Here is a 27,800-nt window from a genome sequence, read left to right on the forward strand (position 1 = left end):
TCACCTGCACAGCCCAGGTAGGCAGGCTTTATCCCTGACCGGTGCCCTCTGCGTGGTCCAGCCTACTTGTGTCTTCCAGGCGGGCAAGCCCCTGACGGCGCACTTGACACTCCATCAGTGCAGACCAGTTGTAAGGCTTGTCAGAGCAGACCCAGATGATTGCAACGCCAGTTCACTACAGGTACGTAGCACACCAAGCTCCAGCCCCGCACAGGAGACTCACCCAAATCTTCCAGAGGCCGGAGCAGAGTACAGGACCACTGTCCCCTGTCCGGAACCCAACCCTGTACCGGGGCCCGCCTCCCACGTTGCGTCGGGGGTGGGGCAGGGCGGGGCACCGGGCGCCGGCGAACGGCGTGCGACGAGCGGGGGGCGGGGCCAGGGGCGGAGCGGAGCGCGCATGCGCGGTCGCCTTTGTGTGGGTCGAGCGGCGGCGGCGGCGGCGGCAGTGGCGGTCCCACTGGCAGGCGGGCAAGAGGGGAGTCCGGGCGGCGTCCGGCGTGGGAGCCGGGGGACCACCATGGTAAAGAAGCGGAAAGGCCGCGTCGTGATCGACTCGGACACGGAGGACAGCGGCAGCGATGAGAACCTGGATCAGGTGAGGGCAGGCCGCGGAGGCGCGGGCCGGCGGAGCGGGAGGGCTGAGTCCGGGCCACGGGAGCCTGGAGCCGGCCGGGCCCGGGGCCTCCCGGCCGGAGCTCCCGGCCCGCCCCGTGCCCTGATCACCGCTGCCACCTCTTTTTTGTCCTCTCCGCAGCACCAGGGGCCCTCAGAGTCCGGCCGGGGCCTGGAGTCGGAACCCCGAGGACTTGGCGCCTTGGGCGGGGAGGCGGGGCAGGGACCAGGCTGGTGGGCCTCGGGCTCGGGGGACCAGAGGGGTCCATGATCTGCCGGGGTCAGATCGGGGCGGCGGGCTGCAGGCCCGGCAATCCGGGCCCGGAGAGATAGGAAGTATCGCCCGCCAACCAGGGAGGCTGGGAGATTTTGGAGGAGGTGCATGGGTGAGTGTGGGGGTGGTGGGGGCGGGGGGCGAGATGGTGCGGGCTCTGGAAGATGAAGTTTTTCAGATTAGAGGTGTGGACCTGGAGGAGAGACCCCCTTAAACGTTCCGGGGAACTTATGCCGTGCTTGATGAGGAAGACTTAGCTGTGGGCGCAAATCTGTTTGGCAGCTAGGGTCGTTTGTGGTTGAGAAGGGTCCCGGTTGAGATGTCAGACCAAAGAAAACTCTTGGGAGAAGGAAAGAGGCCAGAAGTGGAGAAATATATAGGAAAACTTAGAAGGGCTATGACTGAGGCTTTTTGGCTCTTTTCATGCAGCATCCCAGAATTCTTTCTTACTTGAGGATTGTGCAGGATTGAAAGTAACTTTTGGTCTCACTGTCTTGGGGTTGAACTGTTTTTATGCTCTAGAAAATATTGTAGGGAGGAAGCTGTCCTTTACAGCAGTGCTCTAGTGATACTAGAAGAATGAAAGAGTACCCCCCCACCATGTTTTGTGAACAAATGATACAAAGAGTATGTAAGAGGTAGTAGCTTTAGAAGTTAAAAAGAGAGAGTTCTGAATTTAGAATATGAAATTTTGAGTTCTAGGCTGGCTCTGCTGTTTTCTAGCTATGTATCTTTTGTCTGTAACTGTAAACTCTAGATACAGTATTAGCCTTGAGTATCTAATTGTGCTATTAAAAGGATCAAGTATTTGTAAGAATTAATATTGGTATGAACACTTGCAAACTAAGGCTTTTGTATAAATGGCTTCCTGGAGGTTCTTTGTATTAGGCCACAGGTCTCAGGACTAAAGTATTAGGGCATGAAATGGGTGAACTTTAAGAAGAAGGGCCTGGAAATGTGTTTAAGAAAAGAGGACTGTTTTGAAAATGGTATGGAGGTGGGAAAGTTGTGGGGTTTCATCAAAGGGAGAAAACCTTGTTTGGGGATAGATATTGAAAGGTAAGTTGAAAATGTTCTCACTGAAAGGCTCCTGAAATTTATGAAAGGCTCCTAAAATTTACAAAAATATAAAAAATATATTCTTGGCTGGAAAAGTTTGATAATTTTAGATTGGCAGTTTTTTTAAATTTAGAAATGTGGGTATTTCCAGTAAAAACACCAGCTACCATTTACGTAGTGCTTGGGTTGAACTGGTCACCTCAAGTGCTTTATTTATTTATATTGTAAAGTTTTCAGATTATGGTGAACTTTGTGTCATTTTCTGCATTTTACATATGAGGAAGATGGAGGTTGAAGAAGAAACTTACCTAGATTCACACAACTTATTACTGGTAGAGTTAGAATTTGAACTCCAAATCTGCACGATAGTAAGGCACATACTCTTCACTATACCAGCTCAATTTGTTAGTCTTTTAATTTTTCAGAGTGCAAAATTAGAATGATGTTTTGTGGTCATTTTACTTGTTGCTAGAATTCAGGTTTGTAAAGTACATTCAGTAGTGTGGAGGAAATTGTTATAACAATTAAAAAGATTATTTGGGAGCTTCCTTGGTAAAGCACTCTAAGACATCTGTTCTGATGGTGAATGAACTAAGCTGCAAATTACTCTGTCTGCAATGATGGCCCACAGAATTCTAACAAATGAAATGAATTCAGAGCTCCCTTTTGTGGTAGAGAGGTTTTACCTGATCCACAAAGAGCTAGCTCTTCCAAAGTGGATACTGGAAGGGATTGCAACTTTAAACCCAACTCTATCTGTTTATAAAAAGAAATTAGCATAAAATTTGTAAGTAATACCTAATAGAATTTAACAGCAATTTCAACTTTCTTCTCTTCAGCCACGGTTAGGTGGCATTCTTTTATCAGATGGGAACCAGATCAAAACTCCCTTTCCCTGCACATCCTAACAGAGGCGCCTGTGCCTCTGTCTGTTCAGCAATGCACCAGGCTCTCAGAGGACTGAAAAACAAAGATCTCTGCCCTCTAGAAGTTTTCACCAAAGACCTTTAGGAGAAAATCAAAGTCAGACTGGTTTGGGGGTCTTTGGAATCCTCAGAATAAAATCAGTGCATCTGGGCCTTTCTAACCAAGATGCGTTGGGCTGCTCCATCTAGTTCTAGGTCTTCATTGTGGGTATAACATCATATTTGCTATCTACTGTAAGGTCCTTGTGGAAAAGACAAAACCATAAGAAATCTCTGAGTGTCTAGTGTAAGAGTGAAGCAGTTAGAAAAGGAGGTCCTTGTTCCCAGGTTTTCCAGATGGGAGTAGAAGTCATTATGTTAGAAATGTTATTTCCAACTTAGTCCTTGTTGAAGGTAAGGCAGGTGAACCTACTATGCTGATTTTTTCTGATGGTGGGAGGAGGACCATCTGTGTCAGAAGCTGCCTGGGTTGCTTGTTTAAAATGTACTTTGCAGGGGCGCCTGGGTGGCTCAGTGGGTTAAGCCGCTGCCTTCGGCTCAGGTCATGATCTCAGGGTCCTGGGATCGAGTCCCGCATCGGGCTCTCTGCTCAGCAGGTAGCCTGCTTCCTCCTCTCTCTCTCTCTGCCTGCCTCTCTGCCTACTTGTGATCTCTCTCTGTCAAATAAATAAATAAAATCTTTTAAAAAAAAAAAATGTACTTTGCAGGGGCTCCCATCCCAGACCTACTGAATCAGACCCTCAGGGGATAGAGCCCTGGACTCTGCACCTTTACCAGATACAGCCCAGGTACTCATTTATATTAACGACTGAGACTACTGTCTGTGTGCAAGCTAATCTTTTTGGTAAGACACTAAGTCGTTTGGGAGAGAAATAGCCTTCTGTCCCATCTATAGTGTGCGCATAAGAAGAAAACTGGACAAAGATGTTTGAGGTAGCAGAGCTCTTGGCTATTCTAAATCTCGAAGCTGTTTGAATTGTTGGGATGCTTTTTTTTTTTTTTTTAATTTATTTATTTATTTGACAGACAGAGATCATAAGCAGGCAGACAGGCAGAGAGAGGGAGAGGAGGAAGCAGGCTCCCTGCAGAGCAGAGAGCTCGATGCGGGACTCGATCCCAGGACCCTGAGATCATGACCTGAGCCGAAGGCAGCGGCTTAACCCACTGAGCCACCCAGGCGCCCCTGTTGGGATGCTTTTTATTGAGACCTATTTCCTTTTTTCCTTTCATGATGGGACGAGAGGTGTGTAGGAACTGAATTGGAGTAGTTTAAATTGTTTTAACTTTGAAAGATTTTAAAAACTCAGACCTTTGAGAATTTGAAGGATTTCTTTTTTACGTGTGACTTCTTAGTGACCTTATTTTTTATGTTGGGCATACCCTTCAACATTTTTTTAAAGGATTCCTTTATTTATTTTAGAGAGCTAGCGGGAGGGGCAGAGGCAGAGGGAGAGAGCATCTTAAGCAGATTCTGCACTCAGCGCAGAGCTGGATGCAGGGCTCAATCGCATGGCCCTGAGATCACAACCTGAGCCAAAACCAAGAGTCATATGCTTAACTGACTGCACCCCCCCCAGGTGCCCCATCTTGAACATTTTAAAATTGCAAATCCTTAAGATACTTGCTTTTGGTGCCTTTTGGAAAAGAATTTGAGGCAAACCTAGCTTTTGTTGTTTTTGTTTTTGTTTTTCTACCCTGTCATGTACTTCCATGGGTATAATGGATGTGAGTCATTACGAATATTTATGCAGTGTGTCTTATAAAATGAAAAGCATCCAAGATAATAAAGGAATAGCGTTCTCTGTTCAGATCAATACAACTCCGTATTTTAAAAAACTTTACTCTGCCTTAAGAAAAAAAATTGGGCTACTTGCATACTGGAATGCTTTATTTCATAATATCCTCTCTTATTTAAAATGGTGATGTTGTCATGTCCTCTTTTTCTCTGCTTATGATACTTGAAGTAGCAATAATTCAATTTGTCTTTGAAAGAACAGGCCCGGGGCGCCTGGGTGGCTCAGTGGATTAAGCCTCTGCCTTCAGCTCAGGTTATGATCTCAGCATCCTAGGATCGAGTCCCACATCAGGCTCTCTGCTTAGCAGAGAGCCTGTTTCCCACCCCCTCCTCTGCCTGCCTCTCTGCCTACTTGTGATTTCTCTCTCTGTGTGTCAAATAAATAAATAAAATCTTTTTTTAAAAAAAGAAAGAACAGGCCTGTAAATATTTTCTAGCAATACCATTGTTACAAAGTATCCTTCTTCCATAAACCTTCCGCATAAAAGTTGGGAAGCTTATTATTATTTTTTTTTTAAAGATTCTGTTTATTTGAGAGAGAAGAAGAGAGACCACAAGCCAGGGGAGAGGCAGAGGGAGAAGCAGACTCCCCACTGAGCAGGGAGCCCAACACAGGACTCATCCCAGGACCCTGACCTGAAGGCAGATGCTTAACTGACTGAAGCCATGCAGCGAGTTTAAATTTAAAAGTTGTGCCTCTTTTGTAGTCTTTTTTTTTTTTTTTAAGATTTTATTTATTTGTGTGAGAGAGAGAGGACTGAGAGAGAGAGAGAGAGAGAGAGAACATGAGAGGTGTGGAAGCTGGATGTGGGACTCATCCCAGGACTCCAGGATCCTGACCTGAGCTGAAAGCAGTCGCTTAACTGACTGAGCCACCCAGGCACCCATGTGGTCTTTTTTATATTAGAGCAGAATTTCGTAGAAATCTAGGATGAAAAACTTGCGAGAAGAATGAAGTTTTTGGTTTTGGGTTTTTTTTTTTTTTTTTTTTAAAGATTTTATTTATTTATTTGACAGAGAGTTAGTGAGAGAGTGAACACAAGCCAGGGGAGAGGGAGAAGCAGACTTCTTGTTGAGCAGGGAACACGATGTGGGACCCGATCCCAGGACTCTGGCATCATGACCCAAGCCAAAGGCAGATATTTAAGGACTGAGCCACCCAGGCACCTTGCTTGTGAAGCTTTTAACTTGTGTCCTAATGTTGCATTCAGCTTGATGTAACTCATTTGTTAATTTCACTCACCTTTTCTGTGCAGGAAGATTGAGTCTCATGGGAGCTCTAACAGAGAAGCTTTTAGGGAAAACTCAACACCAGATCTGTTGGTATATTTATTACTCCCTTCCTAGACTGTAAGATCCCCAAGGGCAGAGATTGTTTATCTTTGAACAAATGTGTTAGACAGTGTTAGGCACTGAGGCTACTGGGTCAACAAAATGGAAGCAGTTTCCACTTCCAAGGAGATTAGAGGAGACAGAGAGGAGGGGGTGAGTGTGGGGCAGGCATTGCTCAGAGTCATTTCATCACAGTTTCATTAGAGGCTGTGAGGGAAGAGCAGTGATACTGTGAGAGCATAGCAAGTGGCCCTAGACTACTCTGGAGGGAGTAACACACAGATTTGGAATGTGTGTTAAGGAAAAGATTAGGAGATGAAGAGTACAGAGATGTGTTGCGTGTTCATGGTTGAGGGACTGGCATGCTCAAAAGCATTGAGGCAGGAAGGACCTAGCACCCTAATGAAACTGAAAGAAACACACAGCGACTGGAGTATATATAACAGGTTGGAGAGAGAAGGTACAAATGAAACTGCAGTAGACCCTGTTTGGAGCCTTTGAAGATGGAAAAGTCAGTTTAGTGAATCAAAACCAGCCTTAAAAATGAAAATGAAATTGAATCAAATAGAAAACATCAGGGGTGCTGGCTCAGTCAGTAGAGCATGTGACTCTTGATCTTGGGGTTGTAAGTTTGAGCCCTGTATTGGGAGTAGCAATTACTTTAAAAAAAGATCTTAAAAAAGAAAACATCATGGTCAGACTTAGTAAAAAGGAGTGTTGTTTCCTGTAACCTGTATTTTGCATATATACATGTACGAGTATCCTGGCTCATGAGGTAGAATTTATCTTATTGTGAGCTGGGGTTAAAAAGTTTTAAAGTTTATTGGTAGGGCCATGTTGGCAATGTTAAGGACTTTGGACTTGTTTCTGAGGGTAATGAGAAACCACTGAAGACTTTTAAGCTTGAAGAGGTGGTCAGGTTTGTCTTTTATTTTATTTATTTTTTTTTTTTAAAGATGTTTTTAGCCCAGAAAGCTCTTTTTTTTTTTTTTAAATTAATTTATTTATTTGACAGACAGAGATCACAAGTAGGAGAGATGCAGGCAGAGAGAGAGAGGAGGAAGCAGGCTTCCCGCCGAAGCAGAGAGCCCGATGCGGGACCCGATCCCAGGACCCTGGGATCACGACCTGAGCTGAAAGCAGAGGCTTTAACCCACTGAGCCACCCAGGCGTCCCCAGGTTTGTCTTTTAAAAAGTTTGCTTAGGGGCACCTGGGTGGCTCAGTCTGTTAAGCATGTGCCTTCAGCTCAGGCTGTGCTTCCCAGATCCTGGGATCCAGCCCCACGTCAGGCTCCCTGCTCAGCCAGGAGCCGCCTCCTCCCCCTGCTTGTGCTCTCCCTTGTGTGTGTGCATTCTCTCTCTCTCTCTAAAGAAAAACAAAGGGATGCCTGGGTTGCTCAGTGGGTTGAGCCTCTGCCTTCTGCTCGGGTCAGGATATCAGGGTCCTGGAATCGAGTCCCGCATCGGGCTCTCCGCTCAGCAGGAAGCCTGCTTCCCCCTCTCTCTGCCTGCCTCTCTGCCTACTTGTGATCTCTCTCTCTCTGTCAGGTAAAGAAATAAAATCTTTTTTAAAAAATAAAGAAAAAGAAAAACACTTTGCTTAGGCTGTTATGTGGAAAGTAATTTGGAGAAAGGACATCAGTTAGGTGGCAGAGAAAGTCCAGGTGAGAGATGGTGGAAAGCATTAGTTCCACTAGAATGGAAGCTCCAGGCATGCAAGGCTGTTTGTTCACTATAATATCCCTGCACCTAATCCAGTGCCTGATGTGCAGCAGGTATCCTGTCAGTGGTTGCTGAATGAATGCCTGACTTGGACTGGTTTGGTACTTAGAGAGACAACTGAAGTACTTTTGATTGGATGGAAAGGAATATTCAAGATAAAATGAGAGGACTTGATGACTGATTGTTCCTGGCATGAGATGGGGAACCTGGGGGAAGATGAGGTTTAAAGGTGAAGATTTTAAAGTTGTCTGTGATAGATCTAAGGGGAGGTGTCGAGTGCGTAGTTGAAAATAATGCCTGCCTGGGCTGCCTGGGTGACTCAGTTGGTTGAGTGTCCAACTCTTATCTTTGACTCAGGTTATGATCCTAGGGTCCTGAGATCCGGCCCTGCATTATGCTCTGCACTCAGCTCAGAGTCCGCTTGTCATTCTCCCTCTGCTTCTCTGTCTCTCTGGAATAAATAAATAAAATCATTAAAAAGAAGAAAAAATAATGCCTGACAGGGAGTAAGCACTTAATCTTTGTTGAATATGCAAATGCTACTTGGCCTATCTGTGGTGGGAAGTGTTCTGACTTTTCTGGTTATAGCAGGCTTACTCAGAGATAAGAGTGTCAATTTGGGAGTTCTGACTCCAGCCCCTCTACTATAATACTGATACCCCTTTAAAGGGGTAGAAGAAATGTGCATTAGTTAGAAAGTATATTAGAAAAGGGAACCTTGCAAGTAAAAACAAGTAACAATAGTATACTTTTTTTTTTTTTAATTTTAGGTACCTTTTAAATGGGTTGAAAAATGATTCTGTCAGTTCTGTAATGTGGGCATTTATACAACTCAGTATTTTATCTACAGTTATAATTACTTGGCTGGAAATTTGAAGGGGAAGTTGCCACATTTAGTGGCAATCATGTGAAATATGAAACATTGTTATACTGCCACTTTGGAATTAAGTCAGAGGGGCATATATATATATTTATTTATTTATTTATTTATTCATTGTTTGGATTTATTTTCTTTCAATAAAAATAGTAGAGGGGCATCTGGGTAGGTCAGTATTTAAGCGTCCAACTCTTCTTTTTTTTTTTAATTGAAGATTTTATTTATTTCTTTGCCAGAGAGAGAGTGTGTACAAGCAGAGGGAGCAGCAGGGGGAGGGAGAAGCAGGCTCCCTGCTGAGCAGGGACCACCCGCCCCCACCCCCCCAGCCAAGGTTGAACCTGATCCCAGGACCCAGGGATCATGGCCAGAGCCTAAGGCAGACACTTAACAGTCCCTAACCCTAATCCCTAAGCTTCTGACTTTCTATTTCAGCTCAGGTCATGATCTCAGGGTCCTGGAACCAAGCCCCACATCAGGTTCCGTGCTTAGCAGGGAGTCTGCTTTTCTCCCTTTCTCCCCGTCTCCCTCTGCCCCTTCTCCCGCTTGTGTGCACATACACTCTATTGCTCTCTCTCAAATAAATAAATATATTTTTAAAAAGCATGAAAAAATAAAATTAGTGTGGGGCACCTGGGCGCTCAGTTGTTTGAGTGTCTACCTTCAGCCCAGGTCATGGATCCTGGGATCCTGGGATCGAGTCCCATGTTGGGCTCCCTGCTCAGCGGGGAGCCTGCTTCTCCCTCTGCCTCTGTTGTCTTCTTTCTCTTTCTCCCTCTCTCTCTGACAAATAAATAAAATCTTAAAAAAATAGTAGATGCTTGTTGAAACAGTTCCAGCAAAACAAATACCTCCATGTCCCAAAAACATACATATACACCGTAGCTCCATTCCTTACTCCTGAAAGGTAACCAAGTGTCCACTTTTGGAATCCTGTTCCTCTATGGATAGTTTTGTTATGAAAGAAAGAGTAGGAATTAACATCTCAAAAAAATTTTTTTTCTAGGGTAGGGGAAGGGAGAGAAAGAGATGAGGAAGGGCAGAGGGAGAGGGAGAATCTTTTTTTTTTTTTTCTAATTTTATTTATTTGACAGAGAGAGTAGATCACAAGTAGGCAGAGAAGCAGAGAGAGAGGGAGGGGGAACAAGGCTCCCCACTGAGCAGAGAGCCCATTGTGGGTCTCAATTCGCAGGACCCTGAGATCATGACCTGAGCTGAAGGCAGAGGCTTAACCCACTGGGCCACCCAGGCACCCCCCCCACACCTTTTTTTCTTTTTTTTTTTTTAAACGTATAATGTATTATTTGCCCCAGGGGTACAGGTCTGTGTATCTTCAAGCTTACACATTTCACAGCACTCACCATAGCATATACCCTCCCCAGTGTCCATAACCCAGCCCCTCACATCCCCCCAGCAACCCTCAATTTGTTTTGTGGGATTAAGAGTCTCTTACAGTTGGTCTCCCTCGCGATCCCATCTTGTTTCATTTTTTCCTTCCCTATCCCCACAGCCCCATACCATACCTCTCAAATTGGGAGAGGGTGAATCTTTTTTTTTTTTTTTTTAAGATTTTACTTATTTATTTGACAGACAGAGATCACAAGTAGGCGGAGAGGCAGGCAGAGAGAGGGGGAAGCAGGCTTCCCGCCGAGCAGAGAGCCCGATGCGGGGCTCAATCCCAGGACCCTGAGATCATGACCTGAGCTGAAGGCAGAGGCTTCACTGAGCCAACCAGGCGCCCTGAGAGGGAGAATCTTTTTTTTTTTTTTTTTTTTTAATAAACATATTTTTATCCCCAGGGGTACAGGTCTGTGAATTGCCAGGTTTACACACTTCACAGCACTCACCCCAGCACATAACCCTCCCCAATGTCCATAACCCCAACCCCCCTTTCCGAACCCCCCTGCCCCCAGTTTGTTTTGTGAGATTACGAGTCACTTATGATTTGTCTCCCTCCCAATCCCATCTTGTTTCATTTATTCTCCAAGAGGGAGAATCTTAAGCAGGCTCCATGCCGTGCAGAGCCCAGCATGGGGCTTAGTCTCAGAACCCTGAGATCATGACCTGAGCCCAAATCAAGAGTCAGACATTTAACCTACTGAGCCATCCAGGTGCCCTAATATCTCAGATTTAAACATATGTGATTTACTACTCTTTCCTCATTATCTTTCTAGTTCTTCCTCTTCTCTTTGTTTCTGTGACGACTTCTCATGTCCAGGTCACCATCCACTCTGATGACATTCCTATGGATTCCTTCTGACTCCTTCCCGTACTTCTGCTCTGGCCCCTCTGGTCTATTCCTCTTCTGTCAGAAAGCTCTTTAAAAAACCCTCTGGTGGGGTACCTGCGTGGCTCAGTGGGTTAAGCCTCTGCCTTTGGCTCAGGTCATGATCCCAGGGTCCTGGGATCCAGCCCCACATCGGGCTCTCTGCTCTGCAGGGAGCCTGCTTCCCCCTCTCTCTCTGCCTGTCTCTCTGCCTACTGTGATCTCTCTCTGTCGAATAAATTTTTAAAAAATTAAAAAAAAAAAAACTCTCTGGGGATGATTACTCCACTTAAAACCATTTGGTGACTTCCCATTGCCTTCAAATGAGATGCTTGCTCCTGGTCCTGTTTTATAAACCCTGGAATGATCTGGTTTCTTCTTAACCTGTAACCAACCTTTCGCTGTTCTCCCCCTTGCCTGCCAAGCTCCAGTCCCACTGGTTCTTCTTAGTTATTTGACTAAGCCAAGCTGTTCCATCTGAAGATGTCTGTCCAGAAAACTGCAAAGGTCCTTCAAAGGTCCTAGTCTCAGCCTAAAGGTCGCTGCTTCAGAGAAGCCTCCTCAGATCACTGTATCTCAGATACATTCCCCATTCACTTGATTCTCTTCTTCTTAGCACTTATCATGAGATGTAATGAGTTTTTTCTGTTTATTATTTGTCTCCCTCACTCAGTTTTAAATTTCATGAGGTCAAGGACTCTGTATCCTTTTTCATGACTGTCTCCCCAGGGCTTGGAGGTACATGATAGGTGCTGGTAGTCAGGTGACTATCTATCCCAGTTTCCTGGAACTGAAGAGTTTCCTAGAATTCAGGACTTTCGGTGCTAAAACCAGGACTGTCCTGAGCAAACCAAGATGTTTGGTCGTACTAGCTGGTAGAAATTATTTATAGTAGTTAGTTTGTGGAATATTCAAATAAGGGAAAAAGAGCTCAGCATGCTAATTAGCTATAAAAACCTCTGAGGCCCATCCATAGGGTTTAGTCTCATTCTGGGGTGCAGAATATTTATCCCACTTTCATGTGATCATGGGAGGTTTGATTAAAGAGATGAGGTTTAATTTCCTTTAAGTAAGTGAGAGGGAGCTAGGTTGCTTTACTACCAGTTGATTCTGATATGACATCACAAAGTGTACACTGTGAATGATGGGGAGGGGGATTAAATGTTAAGGTTTATGAATCTTCACATATTGATGGGATTAAAAGTCTAAACTTAACCAGAATAATGCTAATTTTTAAAAAAGATTTTATTTATTTATTTGACAGATAGAGACCAAAAGTGGGCAGAGAGGCAGGCAGGGAGAGAGACGGGGAAAGCAGGCTCCTGCGAGCAGAGAGCCCAATGCGGGGCTTGATCCCAGGACCCTGAGATCATGACCTGAGCCGAAGGCAGCGGCTTTACCCACTGAGCCACCCAGGTGCCCCCAGAATAATGCTATTTTAACAAAGATTACCTTAGGGCTGTGAGACTTGCTTTATTTTAGGGTCTCAATTTTGGCAGTCTATTTTAATGTTAAATACAGCTTTTAAGCAATGTTAATGTTCATGAAACTCTAGAAGCCAGATGAGGCATCCTACACAGCCATACCTGTAGTATGTTGGGCATTAGCCTTAATTTAGCCAGATCTGTAGTTTGGCTTAAATTTTATATGCCATGCTGTCACCCCCGACTACCATTCCCTTAGATGAATACCGAGATAGGTAGGGAAGGTTTTTACTGGATGAGATGAAATAGGGACGGTGATGGGAGAGAGCCACTGGACACACAGACTTATCTCAACAGCATGGTACAGTTGAATCCAGCTGGCAGGAGAGAGCTGCCAGTGGACCTACAGGCTATGCGTGAATCAGTTCTAGATTAACTTTCAAAGTCCAGGTGTTGAATCAGTCACCCCTACAGGTGGTCAGTCTGATGGTCTTTTCACATGTGCATGTTCAAAAGACCTTTCTGTTGCACATTGTTCTGTTTACCTGTACTTACAAGCCCTAAGTAGATTAGCAGACTTGACCATAAAGAGAACCTTGACATGAGTTCCCCCAGTAACTTCCTGCACAAATCTTAACTTGTGGAAAGGGTATATATCACACTATTAAGAAGGTCTTTGCTGGGGCACCTGGGTGGCTCAGTGGGTTAAGCCTCTGCCTTTGGCTCAGGTCATGACCTCAGTTCCTGGGATCCAACCCCACATTGGCCTCTCTGCTCAGCAGGGAGCCTGCTTCCCCCACTCCTCTGCCTGCCTGCCTCTCTGCCTACTTGTAAACTCTTCTCTGTCAAATAAGTAAAATCTTAAAAAAAAAAAAAAAAAAGCTCTTTGCTGTCACCATACTATGGTTAATATGGTATTTGTGTCGTGGGAGGTCTGTGTCTATCAGATGCAGTTGTTCATTGGTGAAGGAGAGCCATTGTTAGGTTTTTAGTATAGAGGGGAACTTTAACAGGAAGGCAGTATTAACTTTTTAGCACTTTAGTTGTAGTAGCTTTTGATGAATGTCTACTAATAGTTAATGTTTCAGGATAGGATTTGATTGATAGTTATCTAAATCCCTGTTAAAATGAGTTGGTATTAAAACAGATTTCTAGTGCATCTCTGAACCTCAAAGGGTCAGGAAAGAGATTACTTACCAGAAATCTTTCTAAATTTTATAAATTTGCATTAAGATAATGTAGGGAAAAAGATAACAGTAAAGGCCATATGCCAGTTACCATGTAACCCAGTAATCCCACTTCTAGGTATTTACCGAAGTGAAATAAAAACTTACATTTAGGGGCACCTGGGTGGCTCAGTGGGTTAAAGCCTCTGCCTTCACTCAGGTCATGATCCCAGGGACCGAACCCGATGCCCGGACCGAGCCTGCTTCCTCCTCTCTGCCTGCGTCTCTGCCTACTTGTGATCTCTGTCTGTCAAATAAATAAATAAAATCTTAAAAAAAAAAAAAAAATATATATATATATATATATATGGGTACCTGGGTGGCTCAGGCAGTTAAACATCTGACTCGATTTGGGCTCAGGTCATGATCTCAGGGTCTGAGGATCAAGGTCCACATTGGGCTCCAAGCTTAGCAGGGATGAGGATTTTTCTCTCCTACTCCCTCTGGCCACCCACCCCCTGCCCGACTCAAGTTATCTTGCCAATACACACTCTCTTTCTAAAATAGATTTTTTAAAAAATTTTTTATTTATTTGACAGAGAGAGATCACAAGTAGGCAGAGAGGCAGGCAGAGAGAAGGGAAGGAAGCAGGCTCACCGCCGAGCAGAGAGTCCGATGTGGGGCTCGATCCCAGGACCCTGAGATCCTGACCTGAGCCGAAGACAAAGGCCCAACCCACTGAGCCACCCAGGTGCCCCTAAAATAGATTTTTTAAAAAAGATTTTATTTATTTATTTATTAAGATTTTATTTATTTGACACAGAGAGAGTTCACAAGTAGGCAGAGAGAGGGAGGGAAGCAGGCTCTACACTGAGCAGAGAGCCTGATGGGGAGCTCAATCTCAGGACCCTGAGGTCATGACCAGAGCCAAAGGCAGAGGCTTAGCCCACTGAGCCACCCAGGTGCCCCTTTATTTATTTATTTGACGCAGAGAGACAGTGAGAGAGGGAGTGGGAGAGGGAGAAGCAGGCTTCCCACTGAGCAGGGAGCCCGATGCGGGGCCGATTCCAGAATCCTGGGACCACAACCCAAGCCAAAGGCAGATATCCAAGACTGAGCCACCCAGGGGTCCCAAGATTTTTAAAAAAATTATTTAGGAGAGAGAGCATGAGCAGGGGGGAAGGGCAGAGAGAGAGGGAAAGGTTGAAGCAGACTACCCCCTGAGTAGGAACCTTGATGTGGCTTAGTCCCAGCCAGGACCTGGAGATCATGACCTGAGCTGAAATCAAGAGTTTGATGCTTAACCAATCGAGTCACCCATAAAATAAATCTTAAAAAAAAAAAAAAAAAAAAAAAAGCCTTACATGTACTCAAAAACCTACATATGAGGATGTAATTGCCTCCAAATGGAAACAACCCAAATGTTTTTCAGCTGGCGAAGTATGGTACATCCAGACAATGGAATACTACTTAACAAGAAAACGGAACAAACTACTAATATGTGCTGACACATGGATGAATCTCAAAGGCATTATGCTAAGAAGTCAGACCCAAAAGGCTGCATACTGTACGATTCTATTTATGTGATAGTCTACAATAGGCAGATTTGTCTTTAGGCGCAGAAAACAGGTCTGTGGTTGTCGGAGGATGGAGGAGGGATATAAAGAGCACTGACTTCCTGAAAAGGCTAAAGATCGTGAGAACATTCTACTTGTTTTTAAGACCGAAACAGTAACTCCTCTTGACCAAATGTAAATTATAGCAATATTTGTGGGGATGATAGAATTGTCCTATATCTTGATTGTGGGAATGGTTAAACTGCATGTATTTGTCAAATTCTTAGAATTTATACATAAAACAGGATAAAATGTACTATATGTAAATTACACCTGGGTTTTTTTTTTTTAACTTTTCAATTTTATTTATTTATTTATTTATTTATTTAATCAGAGAGAGTGAGCACAGGCAGGGGGAGTGGCAGGCAGAGGGAGAAGCAGGATCCCCGCAGAGTAAGGAGCCTGATGCGGAAGTTGATCCCAGGACCTTAGGATCATGACCTGAGCCAAGGGCAGCTGCTTAACTGACTGAGCCACCCAGGCATCCTATTTATTTATGTTTTTAAAGATTTCATTTATCAGAGAGAGAGCGCGCATGCGTGCATGTGCCTATGCACGTGGGTGGATGGAGGGACAAGGGAGAAGGACAAGCAGATGCTCCACTGAGCACAGAGCCTATTGGAGGGCTCAGTTCCAGGACCCAAGATCATAACCGGAGCTGAAGCCAGATGCATAACCAACTGGGCCACCCTGTTGCCCCTGTTTTTGTTTTTGTTTTAAAGATTTTATTTATCTGACAGGCAGAGATCACAAGTAGGCAGAGAGACAGGCAGAGAGAGAAAAAGAAGCAGGCCCCCCGCTGAGCAGAGAGCCCAATGTGGGACTCGATCCCAGGACCCCAGGATCATGACCCTAGCCGAGTCAGAGGCTTTATCCCACTGAGCCACCCAGGCGCCCCTTTGTTTTGTTGTTTTTAAGATTTTATTTTTAAGTAATCTCTATACCCTGTTGGGGCACTCAAACCCACAACCACAGGATTAAGAGGCATGCTGCATGGACTAACCCAGCCAGGTGCCTCCTCAAGTCTTTAAAACACAGTAAACACACATACTTATTGCTGTAATTTGCATTTGGTCAATAGGAGTTACTATTTTGGAATGAAAAAGTTGAGTGTTCTTATGATCTTCAGCCTTTTGAGGAAGTTGGTGTGGTACCTCTCTTCAGTGAAATGAGAAGAGTAACATTTCATGACTGCTTATGAAGGAAGAGAGCGGGTCAGCTGTTAATCTGAGAAGGTCATTTTCTCATTCTGGCCAGGGGAGTATACTCCTAAAATAGAAAGAGACTGGAAGAAGAAAACAGATACTTTATAGCAGTCTATTATTTTAAAATCCATCTTGGCATTTGACCTATAATTATATAGCACCATCATCATCAATAAATAACATTCTAGTATTTATTAGTTGTATTTTTCTCTTCGTTGGCAGAAGGGAAAATGTTTTAGAGTGGTAGACCATGACTGAATTACAAGGTAGGGTTCTATCTGCCCTGGTTTGAATTCTGGCTCTATCATGTACTAGCTGTGTTACCCTGAGTAAGTTTCTAACCTTTCCTGCTGCTTAGTTTCATCTTCAAATGGGGATGATGACAATACTTACCTTCAGGTTGTCATAAAGATTAAATGTTAGATAGGGCAGTATAATTTCAAACTAGTACTGATATTACAGAGGGCAGGAACTAGAGAAGTTTCCTTTTGTAGCATGTTTGAGTGACTGGACTGAGTTGGTGAGAAGTAAGAGGAGAGAGGAACCATGTGAAAGCAAAGTGTGGTTCTAGCCATGACACTTAATGGCACATCCCTCCCCCTGTAATCTGTCATAAATCACCAGGACAAGGCATAGTCGTGAATGGGAACATTTGGTTTGTCAAATTAGGATACTGAGGTAGAAGCCAGAACACTTACTGCTGTTGTCAGGCTCTGGATTAAACACCAAAAATAGAGGTGCCTGGGTGGCTCAGTGGGTTGAGCCTCTGCCTTCTGCTCGGGTCACGATCTCAGGGTCCTGGGATCAAGCCCCACATTGGGCTCTCTGCTCAGCAGGGAGCCTACTTCCCCCTCTCTCTCTGCCTTCCTCTCTGTCTACTTGTGATCTCTCTTTCTGTCAAATAAAATAAATGAAATATTAAACACCAAAAATATACTTATTTCCCCCCATGGTTCAAGCATTCAGAATAAAAGATGGTCTTAGAAGGGCTCCTGGGTGGCTCAGTTGGTTAAGCATCTGACTCTTGATCTCACATCAGGTCTTGATCTCAGGGTCAGGAGTTCAAGCCCCACTTTGGGCTCCTTGTTGGGTATGAAACCCACTTAAAAAAAAATTCTTAGAAAATTGTAGTTTGTCAGCTTTATTCAGAATAGTCCCACAAATCCAGTTTCTCCATGATTTACATTAAGAGGATGCTTGGAGTATTAGTTAGCTATACCAGTAAGAACAGTGAGCAAATTACCTTTAAAAATATGGTTCTCAAATTAGTTCCAAAGAATCAGTACATCTGTAGCTTATAGAGGAAATGATGGCAATTTGGGAATAACCTCCAGTTCAGTTTTCCAGTCATTTTCCCATTTAAGATGTACATTTCCCTTTAAGAAGAAAGGAACAAATTTTGAAAACATTTCTTTAGTGCTTAGGAATACTGGCAGCCTGTCTACTTGGGTGATGAAAGTTCCCATGATGATGTCTTTTGATTGAAAGCACAAAGAGGTAGAAGAGACCTAGGCATTTTGCAATTCTTGAATGTTTTTTCTGTGTTGAACAAAACTCATGTGTCTGCTTCTGCCCTGTTAGGAGCTCTTGTCCCTGGCAAAGCGGAAGCGGAGTGACTCTGAGGAGAAGGAGCCTCCTGTGAGTCAGCCTGCAGCCTCCTCAGACTCGGAGACGTCCAACAGTGATGACGAGGTGGGTGTGGAGGGCATCGGCCCAGGGACTGAGTCGTATTTGAGGGCCCTGAGTTGGTGACTCCTGACAGCCTCTTTTCCTTAAACTGAGACATTACTGCCTGAGATGTACCAGAACTTCTCAGGGACAAAAAAATTGTGTAAGGAAAGCTTTCAAATTTTCATGTTTCCTTCCGCTGTCTGTTACCTGGTAGGCCCCTCTGCATGGCACTGGCCACCATTGTTTAGTCACTTGTTTCCAGCCCTGCTGCAAAAGAAGAAGCACAACCTGTTAGTCTTCATCTCTTTATTTTATCTTTTTTTTGTCATTGTTTTCATTCCACTCCCATGCAAGAGAAGAAATTCTGGGGACGCCTGGGTGGCCAGTCAGTTAAGCACTGGACTCTTGATTTTGCCTCAGGTCATGATTTCAGTGCTTAAGATCAAGCCCCCTACTGGGCTCTGTGGTCAGCAAGGGGTTTGCATGAAGATTCTCTCCTTTGTCCCTCCCCCCCACTCATATGCAAGTACTCTCTCTCTCTCAAATAAATAATGAAATATTTTAAAAAGAGAGAGAGAGAAAGAGAGAATGCCTTATGTAGGGGTGGCTGGCTGTCTCAGTCAGTGGAGCATGCAACTCTTGATCTTAGGGTCCTGAGTTGAAGCCCCATATTCACTGTGGCTTAAAAAATAAATAAATAAGGGGCGCCTGGGTGGCTCAGTGGGTTAAAGCCTCTCTCTGCCTTTGGCTCAGGTCATGATCCAGGATCCTGGGATCAAGCCCTGCATCGGGATTTTTGCTCAGCAGGGACCCTGCTTCCCTTCCTCTCTCTCTGCCTACTTGTGATCTCTGTCTGGCAAATGAATAAATAAAATCTTTTTTAAAATAAATAAAGTTGGGGCGCCTGGGTGGCTCAGTGGGTTAAAGCCTCTGCCTTCAGCTCAGGTCATGATCCCAGGGTCCTGGGATTGAGCCCCACATCGGGCTCTCTGCTCAGCAGGGAGCCTGCTTCCTCCTCTCTCTCTGCCTGCCTTTCTGCCTACTTGTGACCTCTGTCAAATGAATAAAATCTTTAAATAAATAAATAAAATAAATCAAATGAGGAACACATAGGAGGGCTTCAAAGACCTTTCCCTTCATCCCTCTCTTCCATTAAGGTTCTAGAGCTTTTAGGGCTTTGTTTGGTGGTACACAGTTTGGGAAAGTCACCTTGGTTCAAACAATGAACAGCTGAATTTTCCTCCTGAAAAATTACCACCATCACCCTGAGGCTGTTGATTCAATCTGTCCAAAGAAAGCTTCTTGTCTTGCTAAAGTATTTCCCACTAACATATGGCAATCTGGTTTTTGTGCATGTTTTTTTTCAATAACTTTATTTATTTATTTATTTTTAAAAGATTTTATTTCTTTATTTGACAGACGGAGATCACAAGTAGGCAGAGAAACAGGCAGAGAGAGAGGAGGAAGCAGGCTTCCTGCTGAGCAGAGAGCCCAATGTGGGACTCAATCCCAGGACCCTGGGATCATGACCTGAGCCGAAGGCAGAGGCTTTAACCCACTGAGCCACCCAGGTGCCCCTCCTCATTTGATTTAAAGTACTTTCTTCCCTTTAGCAATTTCCTGGAGAGAGGCTAGATACCACCTTTCTTTTGAATCTCATACCCTGAAGTCTTGGGGGTGGAGTGGGGGACGGACGGACACACACACACACACACACACACACACACACACCACCCCCACCCCCCCATCCCCCTACCCCCGCTAGCATGGGGTTTGAACTCACAGCTCTGAGATCAGAACCCAAGCTGAGATTTAGTCAAACGCTTATGCGACTGAACCACTCAGGTGCCCCAGGAAAAAAAAAATTTTTTTTAAGATTTTATTTATTTATTTGACAGACAGAGATCACAAGTAGACAGAGAGGCAGGCAGAGAGAGAGGAGGAAGCAGGTTCCCCACTGAGCAGAGAGTCCTATGCGGGGCTTGATTCCAGGACCCTGGGATCATGACCTGAACCGAAGGCAGAGGCTTTAACCCACTGAGCCACCCAGGCGCCCCCCAGGAAAATATTTTTAACAGTGTATTTATTTTGTTTTAAAGTTCCGCTGAAGTAAAAAAATGTCTTTATTATAATGAAATTTAATTAACATCTAGAATAATATTTATCAGTGTCCTGCATCTGCAAATTAGGAATGATTGTATTCTGATTGTAGTGAAGTTCTCTTAATCTTAAATAATTTAATCTAAAATTGCTTTCCATAGCAAGAGGTAATGAATATGTGGGGTTTTTTCTTTTTTATTTTTAATATACTATATTAACTAACTAAAGGAATAATAATTCCTCTCAAATTGATAAAATAACTGAGTCTTTTAGAAAAGCAGTAGGCTCACTGGGTATTTACCCTAAAGATACAAATATAGTGACCTGAAGGGGCCTGTGCACCCGAATGTTGATAGCAGCAATGTCCACAATAACCAAACTATGGAAAGAACCTAGATGTCCATCAACAGATGAATGGATAAAAGAGATGTGGTATGTGTGTGTATACACACACACACACACACACACACACATACATACACACAATGGAACACTATGCAGCCATCAAAAGAAATGAAATCTTGCCATTTGCAATGATGTGGATGGAGCTAAAGGGTATCATACTGAGCAAAATAAGTCAGTCAGAGAAAGACAATTATCATATGATCTCTGATATGAGGAATGTGAGAGGCAGGGCTGGGGATTGGGGGTAGGGAAGGAAAAAAATGAAACAAGATGGGATTGGGAGGGAGACAAACCAGAAGAGATTCTTAATCTCACAAAACAAACTGAGGGTTGCCGGTGGTGGGGGGGTGTTATGGACATTGGGGAAGAAGCCCCACATTGGGCTCTCTGCTCAGCTTCTCCCACGCCCTGCCTGCCTGTCTGCCTACTTATGTCCTCTGTCTGTCAAATAAATAAATAAAATATTAGGAGCGCCTGGGTGGCTCAGTGGGTTGGGCCTCTGCCTTCGGCTTGGGTTGTGGTCTCGGGGTCCTGGGATCAAGCCCCGCATCAGGCTCTTAGCTCGGCGGGGAGAAGCTCTGCTTCTCTCTCTCTCTCTTCCTGCCTCTCTGCCTACTTGTGATTTTTCTCTGTCAAATAAATAAATAAAACCTTTAAAAAAAGGTAAAATAATAAATAAATAAAATCTTAAAAAAAGAAAAAGACACAAAAACATGGCAGATCTCATAGAAATAGCTTCAGCTAGATAAGAAGGAGGCCCCAATTTCCTTACCTGTTACTAGTAAAAATCACATTGAAAAACCAAAACCCTTTTTTTAATTCAGAATCGAATAAAACTACATTAGACAAAGTAAGAAACAGCTGAATTATCTTCTAATACCCTCTGCCTAAGCGAGAGTTATGTTTTAATGTTTCGTGTATAGTCTTGTTTTGAACATTTTTGAGAAATAAAAGCATTTGGCCCAGCCCTGTAGTACTTGTCACACCTGTTTTTTTCTTCCCCAGAACTTCCGACAGTCTTCCTGGTGGCAATTATGCCCCCACTCGCCTCTTTGAAGACATTGCTCTCCTCTTGCTCCCCCCCCCTTTCATTTTGCTCTACTTTCTTTCTGAGGCTTCTTCTCTTTTCTTCTTATCTGATCATTCAGATTCTCTCACTTGGATCTAGTTGCACTCCTATTCCCACTCTCTTATCTCTTGCTGGTTCCAGTATTTTTATTAATAGAACATTTTGAAAATGATACAACTTTTGCTTATAAATTCATTTAGTAACAACTTCTCGGGGAAGTTGACCTAGATATCCAAGAGCATGTTGTGATTGCTTTACCATACAGATAATACCTAATTAGCACGAGCTCTCAGAAAGGCCTCCCTTGCTAAGCTAATATTTTCCTGTGTGGATATTGGGTTTAGTGGAGATTTCGTGCACACCATACCTCTAGAACAAGATGTTACATGTAGATGAATTACCCCAGTACTGTTGAAAATCTAGACAGTCACTCTACTTGAAAAATCTTTTGCTAGGTATTGTTATATAGTTTTCCTTGCTGATTTAGTCATGACTATGAATGGCAGTTCTTGCATTGTGAAATAAGGACTTCCAGAGTACTGAGCTGTGTGTAGTGCATTCTGCACCTTTTCTTTCTCCTCTGTGAGTGTAAGAAGTGGCCACTGTTCTCCTCTTTTGGTAGTCTCTTTACTCCTAACTTCCTGCATCTGATCTCTGGGGTTAGGAACCCAGGTGACCTACACATACTCTGCTTGAGTACTTAATTTCAGCAAAAGCTTTGTGGATTGCTTACAAGCATTTTTTTTTTTTTCACATGTTGGTTCTTGGCTATGTAGGTAACCACACAGTAGCACCTCATTTGTCTAGATACCATAAAATCTCATCATAAGAATTTGGGAAAAATGAAGTCCTTTTCTTGGACCACTTGCTCAAACTTGTTTACATTCTGACACTTCAGCCAAGCAGTGGAATGGAGTTACTGATTATCTTTTACTTTTTGGGGGGAGGGGTGTGACTGCTGTTTCACTTTTGTTTTTATCTCCATAGTCAGGCTGTAAGTTTTTGTGACTGAATGTAGGGATTTGATGTCAAATTTTCCAGTTAAATATATATGATTGTGTGATTACGTGATTGTGTAATCACGTGTGTGATACGTGATTGTGTGATATGTGATTGTATTTTGAATTATTAAACAGTAGAAGGACAAAGAAAGCTGAGCTACCCTTCATATTCTTTAGTTATCCTTCATACTCTTTAATATTCTGTTACATTGCATTTACTCTTAACTCCACTGACTTTCAGGGAAAAAAACATCATGATCAGGAACCCTGTCCTCCCCACACACTTCTTTGCTGGCCACTGTCATTCTAGAATAATGACTATAGAATCCTTTTGATCGTTGTTTTGACTTAATATACCACTCAGTTCATGAAGATTCCTACAACTTTAAAAATCTAAGGCATCATAGAGATCATATGGACTCCCCCTATTTCAGATACGATATTAGAACATGTTAATAAAAGTTCTAGTTTTCTTTTCCCATCATAAAATAGTATCCTGTCTTTATATAGAACTTTATGGTTTCTGATGTGCTCTGTGTACTTCTCTTACTCTGTCTCCTTTGAGTCTCAAACTACCCTGATAGGTGGTCAAGGTAATATTATTATTCCTACTTTACAGATAAGGAAACACTCTCAGATGAAGGGTTTGGACTATATTCCCATTCTTTTAACCCCTAATCCCAGTGTGGTTTATCACTAGCCCATCTGTTCTTGAACACTATACTTACCTCGATGTATTTCATTTTACTTGTAAACTCATTTCAGAGTAACTGCCCTGCTGTAGTTTCTACTCTGGAGCCTGAGACCTAGAATATGATCTTCCTTGCTCATTAGAGATAACCTCTCTGAAGTCTTAAAGTTTCTTTGCTTTTCTGCCCCAGGATGCATCTCAGTGCTACCCAAGTCCAGAACAACCACTTGCCACTGCGTGTTCCTCCAGTCTGTCAGCCGGGTGCCAATAAGGTCAACTGCTTCCCAGATTAGGACCTGCTTAGACCACCTCCACATGCTCAAGCTAGCACAGGGCTGTGTAGTACCAACCCTCCTTGTATCATTAGATCATGCTGCCCGTTATAGTATCTGTTACATCAGTGAGAGTCAAAGTGCTCCTCTCATGTAATTTAGTAGTTAAGAACACACCTTCTGGGGTGCCTGGGTGGCTCAGTGGGTTAAGCCTCTGCCTGCAGCTCAGGTCATGATCCCAGGGTCCTGAGATCAAGCACCACATCAGGCTCTCTGCTTGGCAGGGAGCCTGCTTCCACCTCTCTCTTTCTGCCTGCCTCTCTGCCCGCTTGTGATCTCTGTCAAATAAATAATTTTTTTTTTTGAATCTTAAAAAAAAAAAGAACACATCTTCTTTTCTTTCCAGTCTCTGTTTGAGGTTTTCTTTTTTTTTTTTAAAGATTTTATTTATTTGTCAGAGAGAGCGAGCGAGAGCGAGCACAGGCAGACAGAGTGGAAGGCAGAGTCAGACGGAGAAGCAGGCTCCCTGCGGAGCAAGGAGCCCGATATGGGACTCGATCCCAGGACGCCGGGATCATGACCTGAGCCGAAGGCAGCTGCTTAACCAACTGAGCCACCCAGGCGTCCCTGTTTGAGGTTTTCTTGCCTGCTTGTCTACATGATGCTTCCCTTGTGGTATGTGTGGGCCTGCCTCCATGTAGGAGGTCCGGGCAAGCAGGAAGTCATGTGTGTGACAGGCCTGACTGGAAATGCATCCTCACCCTTTCCCAGATTGTTTCTGAGCAGCTTTCACTGGGGTCACTCTGGCTTTTGTATGCAGATGTCCTTCCACAGGCACTCATCTTCTCGTGCTTGCCTTCCGTGTGGCACTTGCAAGATCATAACAGAGCCTGCCTTTCAGTAAAAGAGTCACAATTCCGCAAACACATTTTTAAATGCCAGTTGGGTGCCTGGGTGGCTCAGTTGGTTAAGCATCCGACTCTTGGTTTCAGCTCAGGTTATGGTCTCCTGGTTGGTGAGATCAAACCTCGCCGTAGGCTCTTTGCTCACCAGGGAGTCTGCTTGAAGATCCTCTCTCTCAGGTAAATAAATCTTTTATTTTAAGGATTTTGTTTATTCATTTGTCAGAGAGAGAGACAAGCAGGGGAGAGACAGGCAGAGGGAGAAGCAGGGCCCTGCTGAGCAAGGAGTCCAATGCAGGACTCGATCCCAAGACCGTGGAATCATGACCCAAGCTGAAGGCAGCCGCTTAACCAACTGAGCTACCCAGATATCCCACAAATAAATCTCTTTAAAAAAATAAATAAATAAATAAAATGCCTGGTCATTTCTTGTACTCCCTGCTGGATGGGGAAAGCCTCAGAGCATTCCTTTAATCCTGTCCTTTATTCTTTAGACTCCATTTACTAACACACACTGGCAATGAAAGAAGGATTCATATACCTTCTGTCTTAAAAGTCAGCAGAATAAGTCTTTTGCTGGGACAGGGGAGCAACCTCTGGGTTATAAAACTGGATTAAGATATTTCTATATTTATGTTACATGCCATAAGCTTTGACCCTGTCCTTTATTTATCAGAGGCTGTGATCTTTTTTTTTTTTTTTTTTTTTTTAAAGATTTTATTTATTTATTTGACAGAGAGAAATCACAAGTAGGCAGAGAGGCAGGCAGAGAGAGAGAGAGAGAGGGAAGCAGGCTCCCCGCCGAGCAGAGAGCCCGATGCGGGACTCGATCCCAGGACCCTGAGATCATGACCTGAGCCGAAGGCAGCGGCTTAACCCACTGAGCCACCCAGGCGCCCTCAGAGGCTGTGATCTTGGGAGAAGAGATACTGGGTAAATATTTAAAATAGGTGCTTAGACCAAAAATATTCAGGAGCCTATAGTTTATGGGAGTAAAAGTAAAATATAACAAATGTGATCTGAAACTAATATAACTGTATATTAACTATACTGGAATCAAAATAGAATAAAATAAACAAAAAATAAACATGATCTATTCTCCAGAAAAAATATCTTTGGAAGATTATTGGAACTCATTTGAGTGTATTTCTCTATATTAAGTAGTAATACGTAAATAATAATTGGACTGGCCCCCCAAATTTTTTAAAGATTTTATTTATTTGACAGAGACACAGCGAGAGAGGGAACACAAGCAGGGGGAGTAGGTGAGGGAGAAGCAGGCTTCCTGCTGAGACTGGCCCCAAATTTCAAGTGATTATTTATCTTTGGGTGGTGAAATAGCAGTTTGTTTGTTTTTGAGATTTATTTGTTTTGGAGAGAGAGCATGAGCAGGAGGGGCAGAGGGAGAGAGAATCTCAAGTAGACTGAGCTAATAAGCATGGAGCCTGTCAAGGGGCTTGATATTGATCCTGAGATCACCGCCTGAGCCAAAACCAAGAGTATGACGGTTAACCGACTGAGCCACCCAGGCGTCCCAAGAATCTGTATTATAAAGTAAAATCATCTGTGTCACTATAATTCCCCTGAAGCCCTGTCTCATATACCTGACGCTGGATGTTTGAAGTGGCATGGCAGACCCTATTGAGTCAGCATCTTGGCAGATAAGGTCGTTTTATTGTCTCATTTCTTTTGAAATTGTTGGAAGGATAAAAGAGGTTCCCTTCCCACTCAGATTCAGCCAGGAAAGCCCTTTTGAAGTCAAAGCATTTTATTTTCTTCTATTTTTACTCTTATCTTTCCTCCTCCTCCCCCAAGGGATAAACATGGTAGACTGCAAATGAGCAACAGTTGCTAGGCTCGGGTAGTAGCAGATTGAAGCAGGTAGAGGGGGAAGGATAAGGAAGCCAGGGAGCTTCTTGGCACCTCCTAAATTAGACTCACCTGTGTGACTTGATTTAACATTCATCTTTCTTACTCTCATAGACACTTTTGTCCGACTTCTAGGGAGTGCAGAATTGACTCTGTTGCCCATGAGAAACCCAAATCTGTAAGGCAGAAATAGACCTAGCCACTCTTAACACACATATGACACTGGGATCTCCACCTCTACCCTCTCGGCCGCTTCATATGTAGAAGGACAGAGAGCCACGACATCCTGTTTGGAAGAGGTTTCATAACCAACCAGTAACTGCTGACTACTTACTACCTGTGTGGTTGTGCTATTTCTTGTAACCAAAGCCAGTAACAAAGGTGTATTATACATTATTGCCTGTAGAGATATGTGTGTTGTCAGCATAGGAAGTTGATACATTTTAGCTCAGTTGACTAAGAAATTGAACCCTTTGGATTCTTTCAGACTGACTTAATAATTATCTTCTTGAGTGATTAAAATTTGAAATGGTTGAAGAGTAGACTTCAGAAGTGAAGCATTGGGATTTCTTCCTAAATAATAATTGAGGTGTTGAAATGTTAAAGTTTGAAAGGTAAATTCACTTATAAAGAAATTTCACTCATTTAATACATCTTTCTTGAACATGTGACCTTTTTTTTCACTTTTCCCTTCTTCCTGGTTCTTATGTACAAAAATAAGTGGCAATTAAAATAACTAAGAGTAGTGGTGCCTGGGTGGCTCAGTCGGTTAAGCGTCCAACTCTCGGTTTCAGCTCAGGTCATTACCTCTGGGTCCTGGGATGGAGCCCTGCATCAGACTACAGACTACCCAGGCAGCAGGGAGTTTGTTTTTCTTCCTCTCTCTCTCTCTGCCCCTCCCCCTGCTCATGTGCATACACGTGTGCACATTCCTGCCTCTCTCTCCCTCTCAAATCTTTTTTAAAAATTAAGAGTAAATTAAAATGTGAAAGCAATTTTAATATTTTGATTTTTCAGTATTTTAATCTGGCAGACTGTGGGCTTTTAAGAATAGCGCATAAGGACTTTTCTAGGATGGAAACTCCAACAGAACTACCCCTCTACCACACCACTCCCCAAAAAACCCTCCAAAATAAATTCACTTATGATCTTAACTATTTTGAGGTAGGAAATTAATTTATCATCCCATTATAGGAAAAGGAAAAACTATACTTTTGTTAATAGTAGATGTAGAAATTTTCTGTTAATACTAGATCTGTAATTCAATGTGATGCTGGAAAGATGAAGATTATTTTTTGTAGTACATAAAATAAAGCGCCCAAGTAAAGTACTTTTCACCTAAAGTCATCCTCCTAAAATTGGCAAGTTAAACTATCAAATGAGGCATGGTTTAATATAACTCCATAGTTTTAACAGTCTTTTTTTTTTTTTTTAAGATTTATTTATTTAATTGAGGGGAATGAGAGGGAGAGGGAGAAAGAGTCTTAAGGCAGACTCCGTGCTGGGTTGGGAGCCTGACACAGGGCTTGCTCTCACAACCCTGAGA

The 27,800-nt window shown here is 43.5% G+C and overlaps 1 protein-coding gene across 1 annotated transcript in view; it reads left to right on the forward strand.

The window, feature by feature from the left end:
* Positions 1 to 386: 386 nt before the first annotated feature.
* The window catches only part of RTF1 (RTF1 homolog, Paf1/RNA polymerase II complex component), a 54,533-nt gene continuing 27,119 nt past the window's right edge, over positions 387 to 27,800 (forward strand). Inside the window, exons 1-2 of the mRNA XM_059372564.1 lie at positions 387 to 598; positions 17,856 to 17,966. Coding sequence (XP_059228547.1) covers positions 401 to 598; positions 17,856 to 17,966 — 309 coding nt within the window. The 5' untranslated portion in view covers positions 387 to 400. The remainder of the gene's footprint in view (positions 599 to 17,855; positions 17,967 to 27,800) is intronic.

The sequence above is a fragment of the Mustela nigripes genome, chromosome 13 (genome assembly GCF_022355385.1).
Source record: "Mustela nigripes isolate SB6536 chromosome 13, MUSNIG.SB6536, whole genome shotgun sequence".
NCBI lineage: Eukaryota > Metazoa > Chordata > Mammalia > Carnivora > Mustelidae > Mustela > Mustela nigripes.